This window comes from Rhinoraja longicauda, chromosome 11 (genome assembly GCF_053455715.1).
Source record: "Rhinoraja longicauda isolate Sanriku21f chromosome 11, sRhiLon1.1, whole genome shotgun sequence".
NCBI classification, from domain to species: domain Eukaryota; kingdom Metazoa; phylum Chordata; class Chondrichthyes; order Rajiformes; family Arhynchobatidae; genus Rhinoraja; species Rhinoraja longicauda.
Genome location: NC_135963.1, coordinates 24,892,810 through 24,916,496, shown reverse-complemented (window position 1 = coordinate 24,916,496; position 23,687 = coordinate 24,892,810). Strand labels below are relative to the sequence as shown.

Sequence of the window (23,687 nt, the reverse complement as noted above, 5' to 3'; positions counted from 1 at the left end):
CATAGTTATCGGAGTGGAGAATTGCAATAGAAATTACATAATTGAACGTAATGTTTCATGAGTTCAGAAGATGACTAATTAAAAAGGAGTGAGTTGGTGTTAATGGATTGTGCAGCTCCTCATTCAAACTTGCACAACCCATGTCAGGTAGCAGAAGCACAGATGGTGGGAAGTATGTTCTTTTATTCTTATCTTGGACCCTATTATCAAGTTTGGCACCACCATACCTTATTTCACATGGCCAGTGGTCAGCAACAGTTCTGCTCCGAGTCCATTGGCAGCGGCAGTAGGTAGTTAAAGAGCATGACCCAGAACCACATTTTACCTGTTTTAAAATCTCCTATTTTATCTGTTTACCTGCCTTAGGGCTCATGTTAAGTTTCTTTTGCAAGCATTTCTTTATTCAGTTTTACTCTCTAAGAAAACTGCGGGTAACTGCACATGACTGATTTATAGGGTATCAATGCACAAGTGTGGTACACAACACACAATAAGAAAGCTGTTACCTGGGTTTATACTGGAAATAGTCCTTAACATCATCCGATCTCTTTTATTCAGAAACCCAGAACCTCGATGAGTGCGTTCATCAAATCAGAAGGATTGTGGAATCTCCCAGCATGCCTCTGCCACACTGCCTTATTCTGCAGAGCCTGGTGAAGCACTTCTGTAAGGTGTGTCAATATGAAGGCACAAATCATCTCACACCACGGCTTCTGGGCGAGATCTTCAGTGATGTCTTGTTCAGTCATTCACTACTAAGGTAACTAATATATTTAGAAAAAAACACAAATAGCTGATTATTTTTCTTGTTATTTGTCAACGTGTCAATCTGATTTCACCCATCAATTCCCTGAACATATCAAACATTATGACTTTCGGAAAGCATGTGTTTAACCCAGCAGTGATGCGTACACTCAAGGAAAATTCTGAGTAATGGATTAAAAAAAAACTAGATCTTTATGACCCTAACCACCTGCCTATGTCCAGACAATGAAAGAAGGTGTTGGTTACTTGCCGTTTATTGAGATCATCACATTCTAATTGGAGGTAGTTCATGGAATTTGCCACATCCAACGTGCCACTTTTCTTTGATATCCTAAAAATATTCATGGCCTCTTGACACGGAGGGTGTGGTAAAGAAAGCACTGGAGCCTAGTGACTCTTTGTTGTTCCGAGAGGAGGATATGCATCTGATACAATCTCATCATAATGATGCCTTTGGAGGTTTCATGGAAGTTATATTAATGAAAATATTAAGGGAGAAAGTTCAAGGAAGGAGTTTTATGGAGGTTCTGAGTCAATAATGGAGCTAGAAATAGCAGTGATGATATATTAGTGGCTGTACTCTATTCATATACGAGGTAGAAACATGATCTGTTGTTTGTCTTGTGTCACATGAATTGATAATGTGCCATTCTATCTTGTTTTGAAATAGTTTCAGAGAACCGTTCCTCGTAGTTCTATATTTTTAGTTGATTATTTTAGTTGAAAGAAGGAAGACATATGGACACAACCTTCACTTTAAGCAGTCTTAAGTTATTTTTTTATTTACTGTTTGGGATAGTTCACTGGCTGACGTTACTGGTTAAGAGGCGTTAAAGGTAAGGCAGATGAACTTGGGACCTGGGTAGATACATGGAACTTAGAATATATAGTTGTTACTATTGAAACGTGGCTGAGAGAGACACAGGACTGGCAACTCAAAGTTCAGGGATACAAATGTGACAGAGAGATAGAGGTGGAGGTAAGATAGGAGTGGGGGTTGTAGTTTTGTATAGGAAGAACATCACAGGATTAGAGAGGATATTTCTGGAGTGATTGTTCCGTGAGAAGAGAAAATATACAGGTGGATCGCAGATGCCATAAGAATAATATAGTTATAAGCGTGGGGAATGTTAGCTTTCCAAATAATGACTGGGACGGTCACAGTGGTTTGGATGGGGTGGAATTTGTGAAGTGTGCTCAGGAAAACTTTCCTAAATAATATGTAGATGAGACAAAATTCAACCTCCTTTTGGAAAATAAGATAGCATAGGTGTCTGAAGTGTTTATGGGAAAGCACTTTGGGACCAGTGACCACAATTCTATTAGTTTTAAATTAATTATGGAACAGGATAGGACTGATCCACTGACTGGTCCATAATTGTGGGCGCCAATTCTGATGGTACTAGTCAGGAACGTTCATAGGTTTATTGGAGGTAAAGGAATGTCTGGCAAGCAGGAGGCTTTTAAAAGTAAGATAAGGAGAGTTCAGGGCCAACGTGTTCTTGTTAGAGAGAAGGTCAAGGCTGCCAAGAGTAAGGAACACTGGATGACAAGAGATATTGATGCCTTGGTCAAGAGAAAGAAGATATAACTCAGGGACAGGCAGTTGGCATTAAATTAATCCCTGGAGGAGTACAGGAAGTGTACATGTATACTTAAGGGGAAAATCATGAGGGCAAAAAGGGGACATGCAAGAGATTTGGCAGATGGGATATGGGAGAATCCACAGTTACTCTAGAAATATATTAAAGGCAAAAGAATAACCAGCGAAGGGATGGAACCCCTTAAAGCTCAGCAATGTATGTAGAGCCACAGAAGATAGCGGGGAGGTGTTGGATACATATTTCCTGTCTATATTTATTGTGGAGAAAGACATGGAGATGTTAGAAACATAAAAAATAGGTGCAGAGGAGGCCATTTGGCCCTTCAAGCCAGCACCGCCATTCATTGGGATCATGGCTGATCATCCACAAATGTTGAAGGTCTTAAAAAGCATAAAGGTAAATAAATTCTCAGGACCTGATCAAGTGTATCCTTGGACATTGTGGGAAGCTAAGGAAAAATTGCGGGGCCCCTGGCAAAGATATCTGTATCATCGATAGCCATGGATAAGGTGCTGGAAGACTGGTAGGTGGCTAACATGGTGCCTCTCTTTAAGAAACCAAGGAACAGCTACTAGGAAAGCCTGGAAACTCCAGGCCTGTGATCCTAACATTAGTGGTGGAGAGGATTCTGAGAGGCAGGATACACATGCATCTGGAAAGGCAAGGCCTGACTAGGGATGACACCACAGGTTTGTGCATAGGAAATCATGTCTCACAAATGTGATTGAGTTTTTGAAGAGGTGAACAAGGATGGATAACCTGGATTATTATCCCTGGAGCGTTGGAGGCTGTGAAGACTTGATCAAGGTTTATAAAATCATGAGGAGCCTAGATAAAATGATTAGCCACTGTTTTTCCCCCCCAATGGGGCCTAAAACTGGATGACATTAGTTTAAGGAGAAGGATAAAAAATTAAAGGGACATGAGAGGTAACCTTTCCACAGAGTGGATGGCATGTTTTTGGAATGAGCTGCCAGAGGAAGTAGGTACAAATATGACATTTGAAGGACACTTTGTAGGTACATCAATAGGAAAGGTTTGGAGAGATAAGGGCCACACACAGCAAGTGGGACTAAATCGGTTAGGCAACTTGATCAGCAGGGACAAACTGAGCGAAGAGCCTGGTTCTGTGCTGTATACCTCTATGACTCAAAGTAAATCAAAGGTCAAATGCTGCACTGTAGGTTAGAAAGGTTCCCAGTATGTTATTTAGGCTGCGTCTTATTCAAACATACACTAATGATAATGTGACCAAGCTGTATCCCAAGAGACCACCCTTCCATCAAAAGATACCTGTCTTTTTGGGTGATATCTGCCATAGATGAAGGAGAGGATAGTAATGACATAAGTTGCTGTGATTTTATTCCACCTTAACCTTTTTACCATTTCCCTCAAGCATGATATGAGATGTTTCATTGAATGTTAACGCACAGAAATTCTGTTGTGCAAAATGTTGATGTTGTGGTATGTTCCGGATCACTGGTAATTTTTATTACCTTTAAACAAGTTTGTATGATTGCCTCTATATTTTATTAATTGAGAAATTGGGCATGGGGCCAACATTCAGAGTGCAACGTGCTCTCAAGTTTGAACAATATGGTGAAGAGTATGAAGTATTGATCCAGTATTGATGAAGTTAAGTTTTCAAAGCGTGTTCTTAGGTAGCAAGAATGGAAGCTGTGGTTGGGTGGAAGAGAGAGATGGTGAGGAATTAATCAAAGTTATATTTGGTATTTTTCCAGTTCTTATCCTTCTGATTTAACTGAGAAGTTAAATTTAATGCAGTAATGTCAAATGAATGTTCCTCATTCCACCACTGACCACCTCCAAACTTTTCAGTCCAATTCATTGTTGGCCTACTACATCCCACAGCACAACAAATAAAACGTACGCAAAAAGCTGGAGTAACTCAGTGGGACAGGCAGCATCTCCGGAGAGAAGGAATGGGTCACGTTTTGGATCGAGATGCTTCTTCAGTCTAAAGAAGGGTCTTGACCCGAAACATCACCCATTCCTTCTCTCCAGGGGTGCTGCCTGTCCCGCTGAGTTACTCCAGCTTTTTGTGTCTATCTTCTGTTCAAACAACCATCTGTAGTTTCTTCCTACACAAATAAAATATACTTGGTGCATGGTCCAGGCTTGGCCAGTGATTATAAGCTTTTGTCAGCAGATCTGAAAAAGCAAATCATGTGGGAATAATGTGGGAATAATGGGTTTATTTGAATTTAACTCCGTGACTTGCAGCGTTTCCATGTCTAGCTCTTGATCACTATTTATTAAACACTTCACTGTTCAGTAAATTGAAGTCAGTGGCAAGAATTTGTAGAATGCTGATGTCAGGCCAAATGTTGTAAATTGCATCTGAAGCAGACATTCTGCCAGGCTGAATGTATACAGAAATGTTAAATGCTTGTTATATTTGCTTCCAGTGCTGATGTGAATCCAGAGCACCACATTAAGATCGTCGAGGCACTTATCATGACTGGAGGTTTGGCTGAAGTGCAAGTAGCACCAGGTAGGAAGACAATATTCACTTTCTGTGTTATAAAATCTTCTTGGCTGATTTTCCTCTTCATAAACCAACATCATGAGGTATTTATAAATGTATCTTAGATAGCATATTGTTACAATGGCCTCTTTGTTGGCCCTTTACACAGAATTTAGATGCGGTAGCTACTTTTAATATATGAACCTTTTTTTGGATTTCACAGAGCTTGCGTGAGTCACTAGGTTTTTCTGAGATGGTGCATGCGGGTTTTGATCTATTTAAGGGATACTGATTTTATGTGGAAATACTCAGCTATTTGTTTTTCGGTTCAGAGAAAGACAAAATTTTTCATGGTGGCATTTCGCAGAACTGACATTTGAATGTACTTTGTCACTGAGTCACGCTGAAATATATCTAACTTGTCCTTTTAACTTTCCCATACTACTTTATATAATGGAACACGATCAGAATAAGTGGAATAAATTATCATTTTGTACAACACAGATTTATATGGCACTAACTCTTATGATGATATTTTAAGTCCAACTGATCTGTACTGAGCTCGGCAGTGGCTGATAAATGCTCATGAGAGTGTACCCCAAGGCTTGCTGCTGCCTGTGAGAAAATACAGGAAATAATTAGTCTCTTCATCTGGCAAGGCATTTGAATCTTCCAATTTGGATATGAGTCAGTCCCAATTGTCCATGGCAATGATTCTATATCTCTGAAATAAGCATGGTGCCTATCGTATGTCGGATGCATTGTTGCAAAAGGAGTGAAATTCTGAAAGGAAGAAAGCATAACCTACTTGATGAAAAGGAATATTTTTTCCACCGTGCATTTTGATTTCTGAGATTATAACTCCATCTGCTTAAGAATATCAAGAGCTGTGTATTCCATTATTCTATTGTCTCCATTCCCAGAGAGAAAATTGGATGACACTCATTGCCTTTTATATAATAATTCTTAATTGAAAAATCATTTGAGTTGCTATTACCTACTGGCTGCTGGCTTTGTTCTGCAGATGGCCAATTAAGACCAAAGCAATTTATACTTTGTTGATAAATGAATCTTGCTCAGACATTTATTACTGTAGCTGAAAACTGCAAACACCCTCGTATTATTAAGTTTACGTTTGAATGGTATCTTAATTTGTTTTGATAAATACATATTTTCCTGTCTTTTGGTGTTGATCAAAATACAAAGCGTACTTTCAATGCTGTGCTTCCAGTTCATTGGTCATTTGGAGGCCATCATTAGAAGGAAGGGAGGCTGTGTGCGAGATAAAATATATTGTATATCATTAGGAGATGATAATTCAGAGCTTGTGTTGTTTGAGAGTCTTGTGTAAGGATCCCATTTGTTTATTATGTGAAGTGGGAGGAATAACTTTGTGCTGCAAACTATTTTAGCCTGCTCTTTTTGACTCATTTTATGGGGCCGAGTGCTCAGATTATTTTTGTATTTAATAAACCTGTTTGTTCAGGTATATCCTAAGCCTCAGTCAATTAGAATGGTCATTGTACTTATTTTCAGAGTTTTCCAGATCAAAGAAGAGTACAATGACACAACAAATAAGTTAAGTGCACTCAAAAGATTTATGGTTACCTCTTTATACAATGTATTGTTATGCATGTAAGGTTTTCGAGATCTATGTTGCACAGCAGGCTATGATTTCTGGAACGACCTTAAAGGCTGAGTTCATGAAAAAAAGGTTGAAAATAAGCCGACAAAACGGTGGGGAAGATGCACATAACAAGGGCCTTGCCCCTGACTGCAGCTGTGGGCCAATTGGGATTTTCAATGAACGATTCAGCTATCTGGACTGTTCTGGGGGCATCCTACAGTATTGTGCAGGATGAGTTTACTAATTCATGGCCGCATGTTGTGCCTTCCATAGGCAGGCAACTGTTCTTACTCACAAACTGGAAGCACAAGATAATCATGTAGGAGAAGGATGAGGATGAAAAAGAAGATGAAGGAAGAAAGTGAAATCTGGAGGCCTTTTCTGAGTGTGCTGTCTAGCAAGTCTGATAGCATTGCGTTTCCGGGGAAGATATGATATGATTAGGATTAAAGCTGATCTGATTGAGATTCACCCTGATCAGTTGTGTAACACAAGACTCTCTGCATTACAAAATGTTCTCAGCAACTAAGGCAAATGTCACATTCAGCAGACGAATTAGCAACTTGCTCAAAGATTAACTTTGATCTTCCCCAAAACGCTCATTTTCCCAGTGCAAATTGCTGCCTATGTCCAGTACTTTGTGCTGACGGACACATAAAAGACTGGTGCCACTATCACAAAGGCTTGTTAGGAAAATAATGCTACCTTGCATCTTGAGGAACTTGAATCATTGTAAAAACTCCTATGAGCTCATGGAAGGTTCACGAAACAAACAAAAATATGGCATCTTGATTCACAGGTGCTCCTCAACTTACGATGGGGTTACGTTTCGAGAAACCCATCGTAAACTGAAAATATCGTAAGTCGAAATGCATTTAATACACCTGATCACGTGGCCAGAATCGAGCTGTGGCTCGCTGCCGTTCCCTAGCGTCTTCACCATCGTAAAGTCGAAATATCATAAGTCGAAGTATTGTAAATCGGGGAATATCTGTAATCTGAAACCTGTCAGGAAATTATATGATTAGAAATGTACTGTGAATGGTGACAGAAGATCTGAATACTGTCCCATTGAATTCCTCATTGAGTCCTCTGAAGCTGAATTCATATTCAGAGATGCAACGTGGAAACAGCTCCTTCGGTACACCGAGTACCGAAAAATCACCCGTACGCCAGTTCTATCCTACACACCAGGGACAAATTCCAGAAGGCAATGAGCCTGCAAACCTGCTTTTCTTTGGATTGTGGGAGGAAACCGGAGCACCCGGAGAAAACCCACACGGTCACAGGGAGAATGTGTAAACTGTACAGGCAGCACCTGTAGTCAGGATCTAACCTGGGTCTCTGGCGCTGTAAGGTAGCGACTCTACCATAGCACCACTGTGCCACCCATGGTGAACCATGTAGAACCTCACTCCCCAGAAAGGCAGCACTTGAGCCTTGTAACTCACTATGTGCTTATCTGTCACTTGACCACACCCAATGGCAAACAAAGAGCCAGTAACCAAACTGAACGCCCTCTGTGTTAGATTAAGTGTTATCTCCTTGGTGATTTCATTGCTATTGTCTGGCTCACATATAAAGTAGGATAAGGGAAAGGGCAAATCACAGTTGCATGATTGCAACATATCCAGATTATAAATCAGAAAATCTTGTGCAGTAGGGAAGATGAATATTGGGCACCACAATATTCAATCAAAACAACAACGTGCTGGAGGAACCTAGTGGGTCACACAACATCTGTGGAGGGAATGGACAGACGACATTTTCGATCGAGATCCTTCGCCCAAACCGAAACGTTGTTCTGTACATTTCATCCAAAGATGCCGCCTCACCTTCTAACCTCCTCCAGTACTTTGATTTTTGCTTAATCTTTAGTTGTTTGTGATTTCCACCACAGGCTCTATGGCCCTGCCTTCAATAAAGGCAAGAACACTGTTTCATATGATACAAAGACTAGGTATTGGTGTTCATTGGAGTCATACTTGTTAACCTCATACGTTTCTGCATCTGTCATGGATAGATGTTTGAAAGGTTCTGTGGAGTTCATTTATGAATCACTTGGCCACATAAGGGACCCACTCCTTATTTATATTGGACTGATCCAGTTAGGTTCCTGGTCAATGTACTCTCCGAGGATGTTGATACCCCAACTAGATTGCATATTATGTGTTATAGACCGCTGAAGAGTTACGAAAGGAAATGAACACTGGCAGTCACCAGAAAGAATTCAAATTTCTGACCACATCACAAATGGAAGTTTATTGATGAATGAAATGGTTCAGCACCAGCCAATACAATGTTAAATAGGTAAGATTGCACAAGCAGTGTTGAATGAAGCTGCGGAGTAAAGAGTTGGGTGGCTGGAATCTACCGTTGGAAGCTGATTGATGCCTGCGAAGCAACTGCAGGTCTGAAGAAAGGTCCCGACCTGAAACATCATCTGTGCATTCCCACTAGAGATGCTGCCTGACCCGCAGAGCTACTCCACCACTTTGTATTTTACTGTAAAGCAGCATTAAGTTAGAAAATGATGGGTGACATGGATATATCCTGTGTGATATTAGTGTCGACTGTAAAGGGAAAAGAAGCTTTATCTGTGCTATTTGCCTTGAGATAGGAATGGAACTTTATGAGAATAACATCACAGAGCTGAGCAACAGAGGATTTAAATGCCTTTAATTGACTCATTTTAAGAGTCATTCATCTTCCAGTGTGTAAGTCCTTTTTTTAAATTGATTTCTAATTATTTAACCTACACTTTATGGCAGCATCTGTACATGGCTACAAAGGCATTGATGTTCAATTAACATAATCAAGTTGAACTTGGTTGCAAGAATTATATAATGTGTTTACCAAAGGTGCACAATCTAGACAAATCAAACCTCCTAATGATCTTGGTATAATAGGGAAGCTGTGTGGCTTTCTTAATTAGTTTGCTAAGCACCAGCACAATGGCAATCCCACCATTTCCTGGTCTGGGAACTATAACAATAGACAATAGACAATAGACAATAGGTGCAGGAGTAGGCCATTCAGTCCTTCGAGCCAGCACCGCCATTCAATGCGATCATGGCTGATCACTCTCAATCAGTACCCCGTTCCTACCTTCTCCCCATACCCCCTCACTCCGCTATCCTTAAGAGCTCTATCCAGCTCTCTCTTGAAAGCATCCAACGAACTGGCCTCCACTGCCTTCTGAGGCAGAGAATTCCACACCTTCACCACTCTCTGACTGAAAAAGTTCTTCCTCATCTCCGTTCTAAATGGCCTACCCCTTATTCTTAAACTGTGGCCCCTTGTTCTGGACTCCCCAACATTGGGAACATGTTTCCTGCCTCTAATGTGTCCAATCCCCTAATTATCTTATATGTTTCAATAAGATCCCCCCTCATCCTTCTAAATTCCAGTGTATACAAGCCTAATTGCTCCAGCCTTTCAACATACGACAGTCCCGCCATTCCGGGAATTAACCTAGTGAACCTACGCTGCACGCCCTCAATAGCAAGAATATCCTTCCTCAAATTTGGAGACCAAAACTGCACACAGTACTCCAGGTGCGGTCTCACCAGGGCCCGGTACAACTGTAGAAGGACCTCTTTGCTCCTATACTCAACTCCTCTTGTTATGAAGGCCAACATTCCATTGGCTTTCTTCACTGCCTGCTGTACCTGCATGCTTCCTTTCAGTGACTGGTGCACTAGGGCACCCAGATCTCGTTGAACATCCCCTCTTCCTAACTTGACACCATTCAGATAATAATCTGCCTTTCTATTCTTACTTCCAAAGTGAATAACCTCACACTTATCTACATTAAACTGCATCTGCCATGTATCCGCCCACTCACACAACCTGTCCAAGTCACCCTGCAGCCTTATTGCATCTTCCTCACAATTCACACTACCCCCCAGCTTAGTATCATCTGCAAATTTGCTAATGGTACTTTTAATCCCTTCATCTAAGTCATTAATGTATATTGTAAATAGCTGGGGTCCCAGCACCGAACCTTGCGGTACCCCACTGGTCACTGCCTGCCATTCCGAAAGGGACCCATTTATCCCCACTCTTTGCTTTCTGTCTGTCAACCAATGTTCTATCCATGTCAGTACCCTACCCCAATACCATGTGCTCTAATTTTGCCCACTAATCTCCTATGTGGGACCTTGTCGAAGGCTTTCTGAAAGTCGAGGTACACCACATCCACTGACTCTCCCCTGTCAATTTTCCTAGTTACATCCTCAAAAAATTCCAGTAGATTTGTCAAGCACGATTTCCCCTTCGTAAATCCATGCTGACTCGGAATGATCCTGTTACTGCTATCCAAATGCTCAGCAATTTCGTCTTTTATAATTGACTCCAGCATCTTCCCCACCACTGATGTCAGACTAACTGGTCTATAATTACCCGTTTTCTCTCTCCCTCCTTTCTTAAAAAGTGGGATAACATTTGCTATCCTCCAATCCACAGGAACTGATCCTGAATGGAACAATGTGAAAAATAAACATTTGTATTAAACGTGTGATATTCCATAAATATCTGTTTCCTCTCCTAGGTCTCTGCTTATATAAAAGATAATTGATTCCTTGACTTATTTAGGCTGACTAGGCTCATTCTTTGAAAGAGGTCACATGAGGATGAGGTTTCTGTCACTTCCCCCTTGAATCGCACAGGTGTAAAAGGATACCTGAGGAGCACCTTCAGCAAAAGACTGGTTCCACCAAGATGCAGAACAGAATGCCACAGGGGATCCTTCTACCCTGTGGCTATCAAACTCCTCCCTCTTCTGTCATGGGGTAAACTGACTCCCCCCCCCCCCCCCCCCCCCCAATCTTTGCACATTCCCAATCCTTTCCACTCATCACTTTAATGTCATGCTTCATATAGTTTGTGTTTTTATGACTGTTGGCAGATCAATTTTCCTCCTGTGATAAAAAAAGTTCTATCGTATCGTATATTGCCACTCAGAGATAATAGCTCTCAGGTATAGTCACAGGGAGTGTTTTGGAAGGAGCCACCCGTGAACAGCTCTGTTACTTGGCACGTGCCTGACTTGACACATACCAGTTTATCAAATATACAAGGTTAACCTGATATGAAACTCTGGCAGCCCCTCAGAACTATCTATATGCTGGTCTTGGGGATACACTGAAGTGCAAGAAGGCCTAGATGGAGTGGATGTGGAGAGGATGTTTCCACTAGTGGTTGAGTCTAGGACCAGAGGCCATAGCCGCAGAATAAAAGGAAGTACCTTTAGAAAAGAGATGAGGAGGAATTTCTTATTAAGAGGGTGGTGAATCTGTGGAATCCATTGACACAGTCGACTGTGGAGTCCAAGACAATGGATATTTTTAAGGCGGAGATTGGTTAGTACAGGTGTCAGGGGATTTGGGGAGAAGGCAGGAGAATGGGGTTGAGAGGGAAAGATAGATCAGCCATGATGGAATGGTGGAGTAGACTTGATGGGCAGAATGGCCTAATTCTTCACTTCTTTTAATCTTAAATTCTGCTCCTATTACTTATGAGCTTATGAAGATACTGAAACATATCAATTAGAGAAGCACCAAACAGCCATACTTCCAGTATACATGATACAACTGGCTAGCACGAAAGAATGAAAAGTGCTTAGTGGTTGCTTTGTATATATAGATTTCGGAATTGTAGCCAGTCTTTTGGTGCTACCAATGGAGGCAAGAGTGTTTAATTGTTATATGTACCGAACGGAACAATGAAATTCTTACCTGTTACAGCATAATAGGCTTGTGAATACAATAATATTATAGATAATATGTAATTTTAAAAAAACCAATAAATTAATAACCACAATGCTAGCTCAAAAAAATCCCAAAGTTCTTAGTTCAACCAAAGACAGTCCATAGAAATTGATACCTGAGGTTAAAGTTGTGTTGTGTTCGAGAGGTTGATGGTTGTTGAGAAGAGGTTCTTCTTGAACCTGAAGGTCATGGATTTCGGACTTCTATGCCTTCTTCCCGATGGTAGCAGCAATGGAAGAGCATGGCCAGAGTAGTGTGGTCTTTTGAGACACCACCTCCTATGAACCCATTCGATGGTGGGGATGTCAGTACCTGTGATGGACAGTGCCCACACACTCTCTGTAATCTCCTTTGTTACTTATAAAGTCATAATTAATAAGGAACGTAATTAATAAACTAAGTTAGAGTAGGTTCTGTGAATTCCAGAGCTGATGCCTTTCTGCAGTGTTCAATTTTACTGCAATCTGCACCAAGGAACTCTTGGTCTACAATACATTTCCACAGTTGTTGCTAATATGCAGTTAAATAACCATCTGGACTTTAGTGCATGACAAACACATTATTTTTGACTGTGACTGTTGTGTTGTGTGACAAAAATACAAAGGGGTTTCTATGTCATTATGCAACAAAATGCTAGTTTGGATGCTTAAATGACAGAGGCCACACTGTGTGTGGCTACATTTTCCTGGAGCCCGTACAATGGAGGGTCAGTGCTGCTGCTGATGTCTACTGAAAGGAAGCCCACACTTTTGCGTGCATTGTTCTTCTGGAAATGTTAAATAGCATCTGGGATACTGAGTGTCGCTTCATGGATTGTGAATATTCTAAGCAGACCTGCTGACTCTTTTGAACTCCTTTGCTGATGGCTCAGCAAGTTGGCTGAATGTGCAGCTGAGCGAGTGGGGGCTAAGAAGCTTCCATCAGTACCGAGTCAGCTGATGTCAAGATGGGGCAGGAACAATGTCCTGCAAATGATTGCTCTCCTGAGGTAAAGTTTGCACATGCAGAATAGGACCACTGCGGCTGTTGTTAGCTCCACTGTAATGTAGACACATTCCCCTTCCTTCCCCATCATGTCACTCTCCCTCTACAACCTCACAAGCACAAAGATTGTTCCCCTCTGTTGTCAGGCTTCTGAATGGTCATTCCTTAAGCTAGAGTACTGTCATATTCACCTCTACCCCATTCTGGACATTGGACTTTGTCTATGTAACTGGCGCATTAAGGAGCTGAGAACTATATTCACACACTATGTCTACCCGTTTGCATTATCCATTGTACTTGTTGACTTGATTTTTTTCATTTTATGCTATCTGATCTGATTAGTAGCATGCAAAACAAAGCTTTTCAATTTACTGTACATATGACAATAATAAACCCACATGTAAACCTATTATTCAAGGTGTGAGGTGGTAATCTGTGGCACATTCCTTAATTATTGTACAATCAACAGTTTCTCTGAACTACTTCGCTCTGAATACCTTCGCTCAGTCCACCTGAACCTACCTGATCTCCCAGTTGCTAATTGTCCTTCCCATTCCCACACTGACCTTTCTGTCCTAGGTCTCCTCCATTGTCAGAGTGAGGCTAAATGCAAATTGCAGGAACAGCATCTCATATTTCGCTTGGGCAGCTTACAGCCCAGTGGTATGAATATTGATTTCTCTAACTTCAAGTAACTCCGGCATTCTCTCTCTCTCTCTATCCCTCCCCCACCCAAGTCGCACCAGCATCTAATTTTCACCCTGCAAACAGCTAACAATGGCCTGTTACCTTTATCATCATTACTTTTTTGCATATCTTTCATTCAATGTTCTTTATCGCTCTACATCATCATCATCTATATCTCTCGTTTCCCTTTCAGTCTGAAGAAGGGTCTCGACCCAAAACATCACCCCTTCCTTCTCTCCAAAGATGCTGCCTGCCCACTGTGTTACTCCAGCTTTTTGTGTCTATCTTCAGTTTAAACCAGCATCTGCAGTTCCTTCCTACACTTATCAATTGAAGTCAGGTTCCCAGATAGTGCTAGAACCCTGATCTCTGCTTATCTGCGTCTCAGAAGGATGTTAGTTCCACTCCAAAATCAGAAAAGAACAATGAGACTGACTTGACATCACACATCACTCATGTCTCCTGCCCGACCACAAGGATAATAATCTTATTTCTATGGTTCCTATAGTTTGAAACAGAGCAAGAGATAGTGGCTCCTATCAAATATGAAATTAATCCTATAATCTTTTGACTGATTAACTATAGGGAAAACATTTCAAGCCTATAATTCAATCTTGGTTGACCTGATGGCATTATGAACCATATAGTAAAATATTACACTGCTATTAATATTACACTGCTAGTACATCTCATCCTGGCTTCCCATGAACTCTGAGCTATTCCAGAATTTTTTATTTTGTGCAATAAACATTAGTATTTTCTACGTTAACTGTTGAAATTTGCATTGATAATTCATGATGATTAACCCATTGTCCTGCAGTGAATATCATCACCTGTATTGCTTTGAAATCTTAAAGAGGGATTTTTGTGCAACAAAATAACATTCAGCTGACATTAATAAATGGCAACAATCCGTACAGAATTCCATCAAAGTTTTCTTTGCCCCATCATGATTGATTCAAGTATTTAGTTGACAATACAGCTCACCCCCTCCATGACACACTAGTCAACCTGAGGAACACCTTCAGCAACAGACTGGTCCCACCAAGATGCAGCACAGAACACCACAGGAGATCAATTTTTCCCTGTGGCGATCAAACTGTACAACTCCTCCCCCTTCTGTAGTGAGGTAGATTGACTGCCCTTCCCCCTCCCCCCATCCCCTCCCCAATCTTTGCACTTTCCACTCATCACTTTAATTTCATGTTTCATGCATCTTGTTGTGTTTTATAACTGTTGCCAGACCAATTTCCCTCCTGGGATAAATAAAGTTCTATCGTGTCATATCATAACTTACCACATTGTATTTCCCCAATTAGTTTACATTTTTTCAATAAATTCGGACCAACTGCAAGCTTTATTTTCTCAATTTTTATGTGCACTATTTTACATACATTCTGCTATCACAGATCTTTGCAGCTAAAAAGATTTCTGAATTGTTGCAAAAGAAACCAAAGTATGGACATGTGTGTGCAAAGAAAGATGAAGCAGAGGTTCAGAATTCTGAAAACATACATTGGAACATATACTTGCTTGGACAATAAATATTATTGTGCTGAATTTCCTATTTTGTGTTAAGATATTGTCACGTGGTTTATGCATATTAGACATTTCTAATTTATTATATTAATTGGCAATTGTTTCTAACACATCCTGGTGATTTCACTCTCAATTGCTGTGTGTATTTTATAATGAGAAACAGACAGATCCTTGCTATAGAATCATTCACAGTCGGATTTTCACAAGCCCTTTCTTGTTAGCCTTGGTAATCGTAGACATAAATGTTTGCAATGTGACAGTTTGACTCTCTACAGTGTCATGCCGAAAAGATTGGAGATGCAGCTCATAGCTTAAGCCTGGCAGGGTCATTGATGCGTTGGCTACAGAGTGAGGGCAAGCCCAGGCAACCAATCAGCCCCTATCCAATGGCACATGCAACATGGGGTGACACTGCAGATACTAGATGTGATTTATGAGGCTCTGCTCTGAAACGACCGAAGGAAATCGAATCTTTACCCATTTTCTGCACAGCTCAGGTGAGGAGATATTGGCAAAATGTATCTGAAGGGCACCGTCTTGAACTGGCCTTGGCTTTGGGAAGTTTATCAAAGGGCCTTTTATCTGATCAAAGATCATTGGCAATGTCCGGGGACCAGGATGTGTCATTGGTGTATTGAATGACAAATACAAGATTGAGGGGCTAGACATTAATCACCCTTGTGGATTCACAACTGGCACAAAGCCAAGCCCGTGTCTGAACCATGAGGGGCCTCCTTAGATTACCTGCTTATCTTTACAGCTGAGAGAGGTTAAGCTTTATTTTCATGTTCATTTATTTGATTTCAACCAAAAAATATTTTCCGAACCACACAGTTAGCTCAGCTTTCAATGTTTTTACAGCCTTAAGGCTGAATGTTTAAAGCTTTAACATTTAAACTGGTATAAATTCACTCCTACGTTCACAATCCTCGCAATGTCTGACATTTCCATCCCACACCCAGGCCATTATTTTCCCTCTCTTTCTTGGATTCTTTTTTTTTTCCACCCCTTACCGCAAATCACTTCATATCTGCAAGAATGGACACTTGTCCTTCTAAACTTAGACTTCGAAACATGCTGCTTTCTGACTAGTATCAGTGTAGCAGTATTTTAATACTTTCCCAATACCACTCTCTCAAGAAACATGCTGAGTGCACGTGGATTAACAAAGAACTGATTGTGTAAACAAAGCAGAAATAGGCCAGCATGACATTTCAAGAATCAGACAACAAAATCTCCAAAAATAGACACAAATGCTGGTGTAACTCAGCGGGTCAGGCAGGACCTCTAGAGAAAAGGACTAGGTGACCTTTCAGGTAGTGACCCTTCAGACTGAGAGTAAACGGGATAGCTGGTAGAATGAGGTGAGGAGACGGGTTGGGGCAAGAGCTGGCAAGTGATAGGAGGATCCAAGAAAAGAGGGGCTGATTGCAGATGAGACGTGGGAGAGGGAAAGATGGAGATAGAAACAAAGGCTGGAAGTGATAAGTGGAGAATACAAAGGGCTGCAGATGGTGGAATCTGAAAAGGAAGGAGTGTAGGGAGTGAAATGTGGAACCAGAGAGAATGATGGTGCGTAGGTGGGAACGGTGGGAAGAGTTGAGGAAATAGGAGACCCAGAGGTGGTAGAAGTGGGTGATGAGCAGGAGGAGGTGGAGGAAGGGAAAAGAACTGAATGTTGGGACAGGGGAGTGGCAAGAAAAGTGTGCATAAGGGGACGCACATAGATCATAAGGAGAGAGAAGGTGGGGGTGAGAGGTGGTTATCTGAAGCTGAAGAGGGTAATATTAATGCTTTTGGGGTGCAGGTCACGCAAGTTCTCACGGAGTTTGCATGTGCTCTCAGGCAATGGAGGAGACCAGGATAAGAAAGGTCAGTATGAAAATGGGAAGGGAAATTGGAGTGGCTTACAATTGGGAGCTGCAGATGGCCCTGGTGGACAGAGCACAAGTGCTTGGCAAAGCGGTCGCCGAATCTACATCTGGTGTCACCACTGAAGAGGAGGCCATACCAAGAGTACCGAATGCATGAGATAGATTTGGAACAGTGATTTACAGCTGCAAACCTCTGTCTGTCTGACCAGCGAGGGCCTGTGTGATCACTGAATGGAGGTGCAGGATGAGACATGGGGACATGTGTTGCACCTCCTGCGGTTATCCGGGAATGTGCCCCGGGAGGAATGTGCTGCTGAGCATCCTGGACAATACAGCTCACCCCCTCCATGACACATTGATCAACCTGAGGAGTGCCTTCAGCCTCAGACTGGTTCCACCAAGATGCAGAACAGAATGCCACAGGAGGTCCTTCTTCCCTGTGACTATCAAACTGTGAAACTCCTCCCCCTTTTGTCGTTGGGTAGACTGACTCCACTCCCCCCTCCCCCCTCTCCCCCCTCCCCCCTCTCCCCAATCTTTGCACATCCCCAATCCTTTCCACTCGTCTCTTTAATTTCATCTTTCATGTATCTTGTGTTTTTATGACCGTTGGCAGATCAATTTCCCTCCTGGGATAAATAAAGTTCTATCGTATCGTATCGAGAGGGAGTGGTGGTAGGAAGAGATATCTCTCGTTTCATTTCCCCCTGACTCCCAGCCTGAACAAGGGTCTCGACCCGAAACGTCACCTATTCCTTTTCTCTAGAGATGCTGTCTGACCGGCTGAGTTACTCCAGCTTTTTGTGTCTATCTTCCATCAATTACTTGCCAGCTCTTCTCCCCCCCCCCTTTCCCCCCACTTCTTTCTGCCATTTCCCCTCTACTCCAATCTTGAAGAATTTGAACTAAAAAATCGTCTGAATATTTCCCTCCGCAGTCGTGCCTGTTCTCCCAAGCCTCTACAGTTTTGTTTGCTCCAAAATATTCAACTAAGCTTATTACTACGTGGCTGAATAAGACGGAAATGAGTAAACTCACATCAAGCCATTAGGTATGCAAATGCATTTTAATGAAGGAACTCAAAACAGGCACAGTAAATACCTTATTTTATGTTCATTAAAGAATTATTACTTCAGAAAAAATTATGGCTTCATTATTTGCTACTGAATATATTAACATTACTTACTTCTGTAGAATATTATTTCAATTATAAGCTGAGGATTCATCATTTGGATTTGATCACCTTATGTAAACATAAAACAAAAAATGAATGTTTCAAATTCATTGTAATTGTCCCTGCTTGTTTTCTAGTTAAAACAAAATTGTGTTCTGCTAAATTAATGCAGGATGCACATCAGCAAATTGTGTTTTAAAGCAGTTTCCTGAATAAACTGATCTTATGATTTAATTGAAGGGCAAATGAAATATTCCTGGCCGACCTTTGACTATGGCTGAATATAAACGAGACTCTAACTTAGCAGCTACGAAGGGATCATTCTTCATTAAACTTGTTCCAAATTGAACCGTGTAACAGTAAGCTCTGCAAAATCCTCTGAGAGGGTGCTACTTAATATGGATTGGATCAGTTGCAAAAGTTGTTCCCATCTGAGGTGTGCTAGCTGATAAATACAGCACTACCTGATTTTGATCTGAGTGATGCTTACCAGTTCAATGAGTAAAAGACAAAGCATGCTATTTCGCAAAGCTGTACAGACCAGAATGTCCATGGCCGAGATAGTTCTCCTCGCTGGGGGCAGCTGTTTGTTTACTGCAATTTGCTGCACGCATTTGGCTGAGGAAAGGATAAATTATAGCCAGACTCTCTTGATTGCTCTCTTCAGATTTCTCTAGGAAATGTGCATGTGCACGACTTGATTGTATTCATGTAGAGTATTATCTGATTTAATTGGATAGCATGCAAACAAAAGCTTTTCACTGTATCTCGGTACAATGACAAACCATTACCAATACCAATGCTGGACATTGATTGAGATTATAATGCAGTTTAAGGTTGCATAGGAGCAGTTTTAAACAAACAAAATTCGATACCCACCCACAGAAGGTGTTAGCAGGAGATTTAAAGTTGTTTTTAACGATGGTATTAAAGGATGGAGAATAAAAGAGAGATGGAATTCCAGAGCTTGAGGCCTTTGCACCTGAAAGCAAGTCAGCAATAATGAACCAATTCAAATTGAGATTTCTCAAGGGGCCAGAATGGGAAGAGTGCAAATATGTTTTGAGAACCAAAAGAGACTAAAAGGATTAAGTGAAATGTGACCATGGAAGTATTATAAACAAGTGTGAGAAATTTAAAGTCAAGATTAATGTAACCAGAAGCCAATGTAGATCAGTGGGCAATGGGATTTGACTCTACGAAATGTGTAACATAACTTTGGATGACCTCTGGCTTATAAAAGGAGGATAAAGGGAGGTGAGCAGGTGTGTGTTGGGATTGGCCAGACTGGAGAATAACAAAGGTTTGGAGGAGAATGTCAGCAAGAGATGACATAAAATTAAAAAAGACAGACTATGTTACAGAGATATGGTATTATTACAATAAGCCTTTATTTCTAAAAATATATACAATATATACAAAAAGAACAGTGCGCATGGCTTTCTTTACATTCATAGCAATGATCAGTCCATATATTCATCATGTTATCAGTTCTATACTTTGTGGTGTTAGCACATTTTGTGTACTGAGCAATATTGCCGCTCACATAGCCTGCTGGGACAATACAAAGTTCAAGTGTTTATGGGCACCTCAATGTCTAGTGGTGGAAGGAACTGTTCTTGCCCACAAAGCCTTTGCACTGGATGCTACAAACATCAGTGCACCCCACCGTACATATTCCCGCAACCTGGAATGTGCCAATTGGTAGCATTTCCTTCTGGACATCTCGTTGTATTGGGTGTGTATGTCTGTCTAAAGAAGGGTTTCGACCCGAAACGTCATCCATTCCTTCTCTCCAGGGATACTGCCTGTCCCGCTAAGTTACTCCTGCATTTTGTGTCTATCTTTGTTGTATTGGAAGACTAGTAAGCATTGAACAGACCAAAGTGTATCTTTCTGAATTGATGATCTCACAGCAGCACTTGTTGTCTTAGTCTGTGTCCCTCGACACAGCCTGTAGATCAGAGAGTCCTTTTTTATGCAACTGCTCGAGATGAACCTCGACAAGAACACGCATTATTTTCCTTGCCTTCTTTGCAAATGCACAGTCTCCAAGGAGCGGGATGATCATCTCGCATTGTCACAGCTGGTCTGGCACATTGGGAGTGAGACTCTGATCGAGCAGGAAAGATCTGGAAGGGAGGGTCCCTATCATCACCAGGCAAGCGAGGTCTTGGTGCCTGTTGGTGAGTCTGCCGATAAGGCATTCTGCCAAATAAGTTTGGCAGTCTGGTTGGGGAACCATCCCACAGGATCCCTCAGTTCTTTGTCCCACAGTGCCTGCAGGACATTCCGTGCTGACCACTGCCTGATTCAGATGTGGTTTTTCTGAAAGAACATTTCCATGTAGTTCCACTATGTCCAGCTGAATGGCACATTGCACAGCAATGAGGCGAGGCCTATCCTTTGCAACAGCGAGGACTGGTGGAATCTCAGCAGGTAGTGAGACTTGGTGCTTATGTATTTTTGTCCCACTCACCACACAGTGAAGCCAAAAGAAAAATGATGGCCATTAGGACATGCTACCAGCCAGAAGTGTAGCATTGTGGACTTCCAGCAGGTCTGGGCTCAAACCGGTCCCATAGTGCCGAACTTAGCCAGTAGGCCATTGTGTCTGGGAGTTTTATGCCACTTAAGGACATGGGTAGAACCTGTCAGCTTCAGGGTGAGTGACTGGTCCAGACTCTCCCACTCACTATTATCTCATACCTCTGCATTAGTGGACATGAAGCTCCAGGAGGTTATGATGTGTGTGGCCTTTCTGTCGTACAGACCAGCATAAAAGGATTTACAGATCCTCCATATACCTGCCAAAGAGGACGTTACTGACCCATTATTTGCTGTGGATCACAGTGCACCCTGTCAACCTTTTGGAAGAAGAACTGCACATTTCATCCTACTCCACGGAACAGACTCAGGATCTGAATTTGATCTCGGAGAGTTCTTATGCCAAGAGCAAAGCTTGCCGGCTCTTCTCTTGGAGTTGTTCTCTCATACCCACCCCTCTTCGAGTGTGGAAGTAGCTTGTCAGGAGATGACACAATTTCCTTTGACTCCATCTTGCTTTGTGAACTGCTATCTTATGGAGATAGAGGTATTGTTGTAGTGATGATATCACTCAATTGTAAGTGCATGCTTGCTGCCATTTATTAAAAAATGTTGTCCCTCAAATCAATTTGGAACCTGCAATAGAAGAGTTACTATTGTTCAGCCTTCTGCAATGTGAAACAATAGTAGGAAACTAAAAGCATTTTTACTCTTGTTCCAGAACTATTCAGGTACAACATGATTCAACTTAATATTGAATTTACATTGTTGCTTTGTCATGAGTGGTTCCTGCAAAGTGGCCATAGCTAAGCATGCAACAGGAATTAGGTTTTGTCTGATCCTCCGATAACGGCCTTTCATGCAACAAAAATAAGATGTGCCGGATGGAGAAGGCTATTTCTAATGGTTAACTGTGAGCCAAGTAATTAAAACACTCACTCCTGGCCTATGTAAGCTATTAAAATATTGCTATTGTGCATGAAGGAACTGCAGATGCTGGTTTAAACCGAAGATGGACACAAAAAGCTGGAGTAACTCAGCGGGTCAGACAGCATTTCTGGAGAACAGAAATAGGTGACGTTTTGGGTTGAGACCCTACTTCAGACTGAGAGTCAGAGGAAGGGGAAACGAGAGATATTGACAGTGATGTGGAGAGATATAGAACAAACTAGATCAAGTGGACCCGTTGGGCCCAAACCTCTCCTGCTTTGGTGCAGCACCCTCTCCTCCCCCCTCCACTCTCCTCCCCTCCCCTCTCCCTCCTCCCCTCCCCTCCCCCTCCCCATCTCTCCCCCCCTCCCTCTCCCCCTCCCCCCTCCCTCCCTCTGAGATAGATTTAAAGTTTAAAATGTGAATAACTTTTAAAATATAACACCGATTTCAATGAAACTTCTTCCATTAGCACCTAAGGGATGACGGTGAATAAGGTGGGCCTAAAATTGTCACGCTGTCGTGGACTGTTTTGGCTGTAGCTCAGGAACAAACAAACAAACAAACAAACGATGAATAGTACATAGATGAATGAAAGATATGCAAAAAAGTAACAATGATAAAGGAAACAGGCCATTGTTAGCTGAGGGCTAGGCAATATTCCTATTGTTGGTCTACTCAGATCTCTAACAACTATTGAGAAAATTGCTGGAACTCAAGTAGAAATAATTATACTGCACAGGTTTGTCAGAAGTATATCTTGCTGCTGTGAGAAAAAAAACTGTTTGCTGTAAATTCTACACTGGTGCGGTGACAGCCAGAATCTCAAAACTGCATCAGGAAGCAGTTCTGTAAATACAAATACAGTAAGGCCAATGGTTAACGTGCATCCCAGTGAGAAGAAAGCAGTGATTTATTACAAAGTGAGACAGTAGGGCAATGGCTCGAGTCAGCAAACTGGCTGTAAGGAAAGTTGGGCTCCTATGATTTAGAACACACACACAACCCACTTCCTGATGGAGACAAATCACAGAATAGTTCATGTTCATAAGCTTCCAGGAGCAAAATAAGGCCATCCGATCCATCAAGTCTTCTCTGCCATTCAATCATGGCTGATCTATCTTTCCCTCTCAACCCCATTCTCCTGTTTTCGCCCCATAACCCCTGACACCCTGATTAAGTATGGAAGGCGGGTATTTGGCTGCCGATCCACATCAGCTCTATGAACGAGCCACCCAATGAGTCCCACTCCTCACCACCATCTCCACATGGACGAGCACTTTGTTTCTTGTGGGTACATTATCAGCTCCCCTTTGAATGCTACAAATCAAACCTGCCTCCAGTCTTCCTCTCAAACTGCTCCAAGCTGCTCCTAGGTTCAACAGTAGAGTTGCTGCCTTACAGCGCCAGAGACCCGGGTTCGATCTTGACTATGGGTGCTGTCTGTATGGAGTTTGTATTTTCTTCCTTTGACTACATGGGTTTTCGTCGGTGCTCCAATTTCCTCCCACACTCCAAAGACGTACAGGTTTGTAGGTAAAAAATAATAATTAAATTGTACCTAGTGTGTAGGATAGAGTTCGTGTACGGGGTGATCACTGGTCGTTGCAGACTCGGTTTCTGCACTGTATTTGTAAAGTAACGTCAAACTCTGTACTTGATGGGCATGAGAATGAGACCCCATTCAAAGGAAGACA

The 23,687-nt window shown here is 41.8% G+C and overlaps 1 protein-coding gene across 2 annotated transcripts in view; it reads left to right on the top strand.

The window, feature by feature from the left end:
- The window catches only part of pik3r3b (phosphoinositide-3-kinase, regulatory subunit 3b (gamma)), a 515,510-nt gene that overhangs the window by 284,424 nt on the left and 207,399 nt on the right, over nt 1-23,687 (top strand). For both annotated transcript variants that reach the window (XR_013547854.1, XM_078408495.1), the window contains exons 6-7: nt 559-760; nt 4,799-4,884. Coding sequence is in view for 1 of the 2 variants with exons in the window: in XM_078408495.1 (XP_078264621.1) it covers nt 559-760; nt 4,799-4,884 (288 nt within the window). In the remaining variant the exon portion in view is untranslated. The remainder of the gene's footprint in view (nt 1-558; nt 761-4,798; nt 4,885-23,687) is intronic.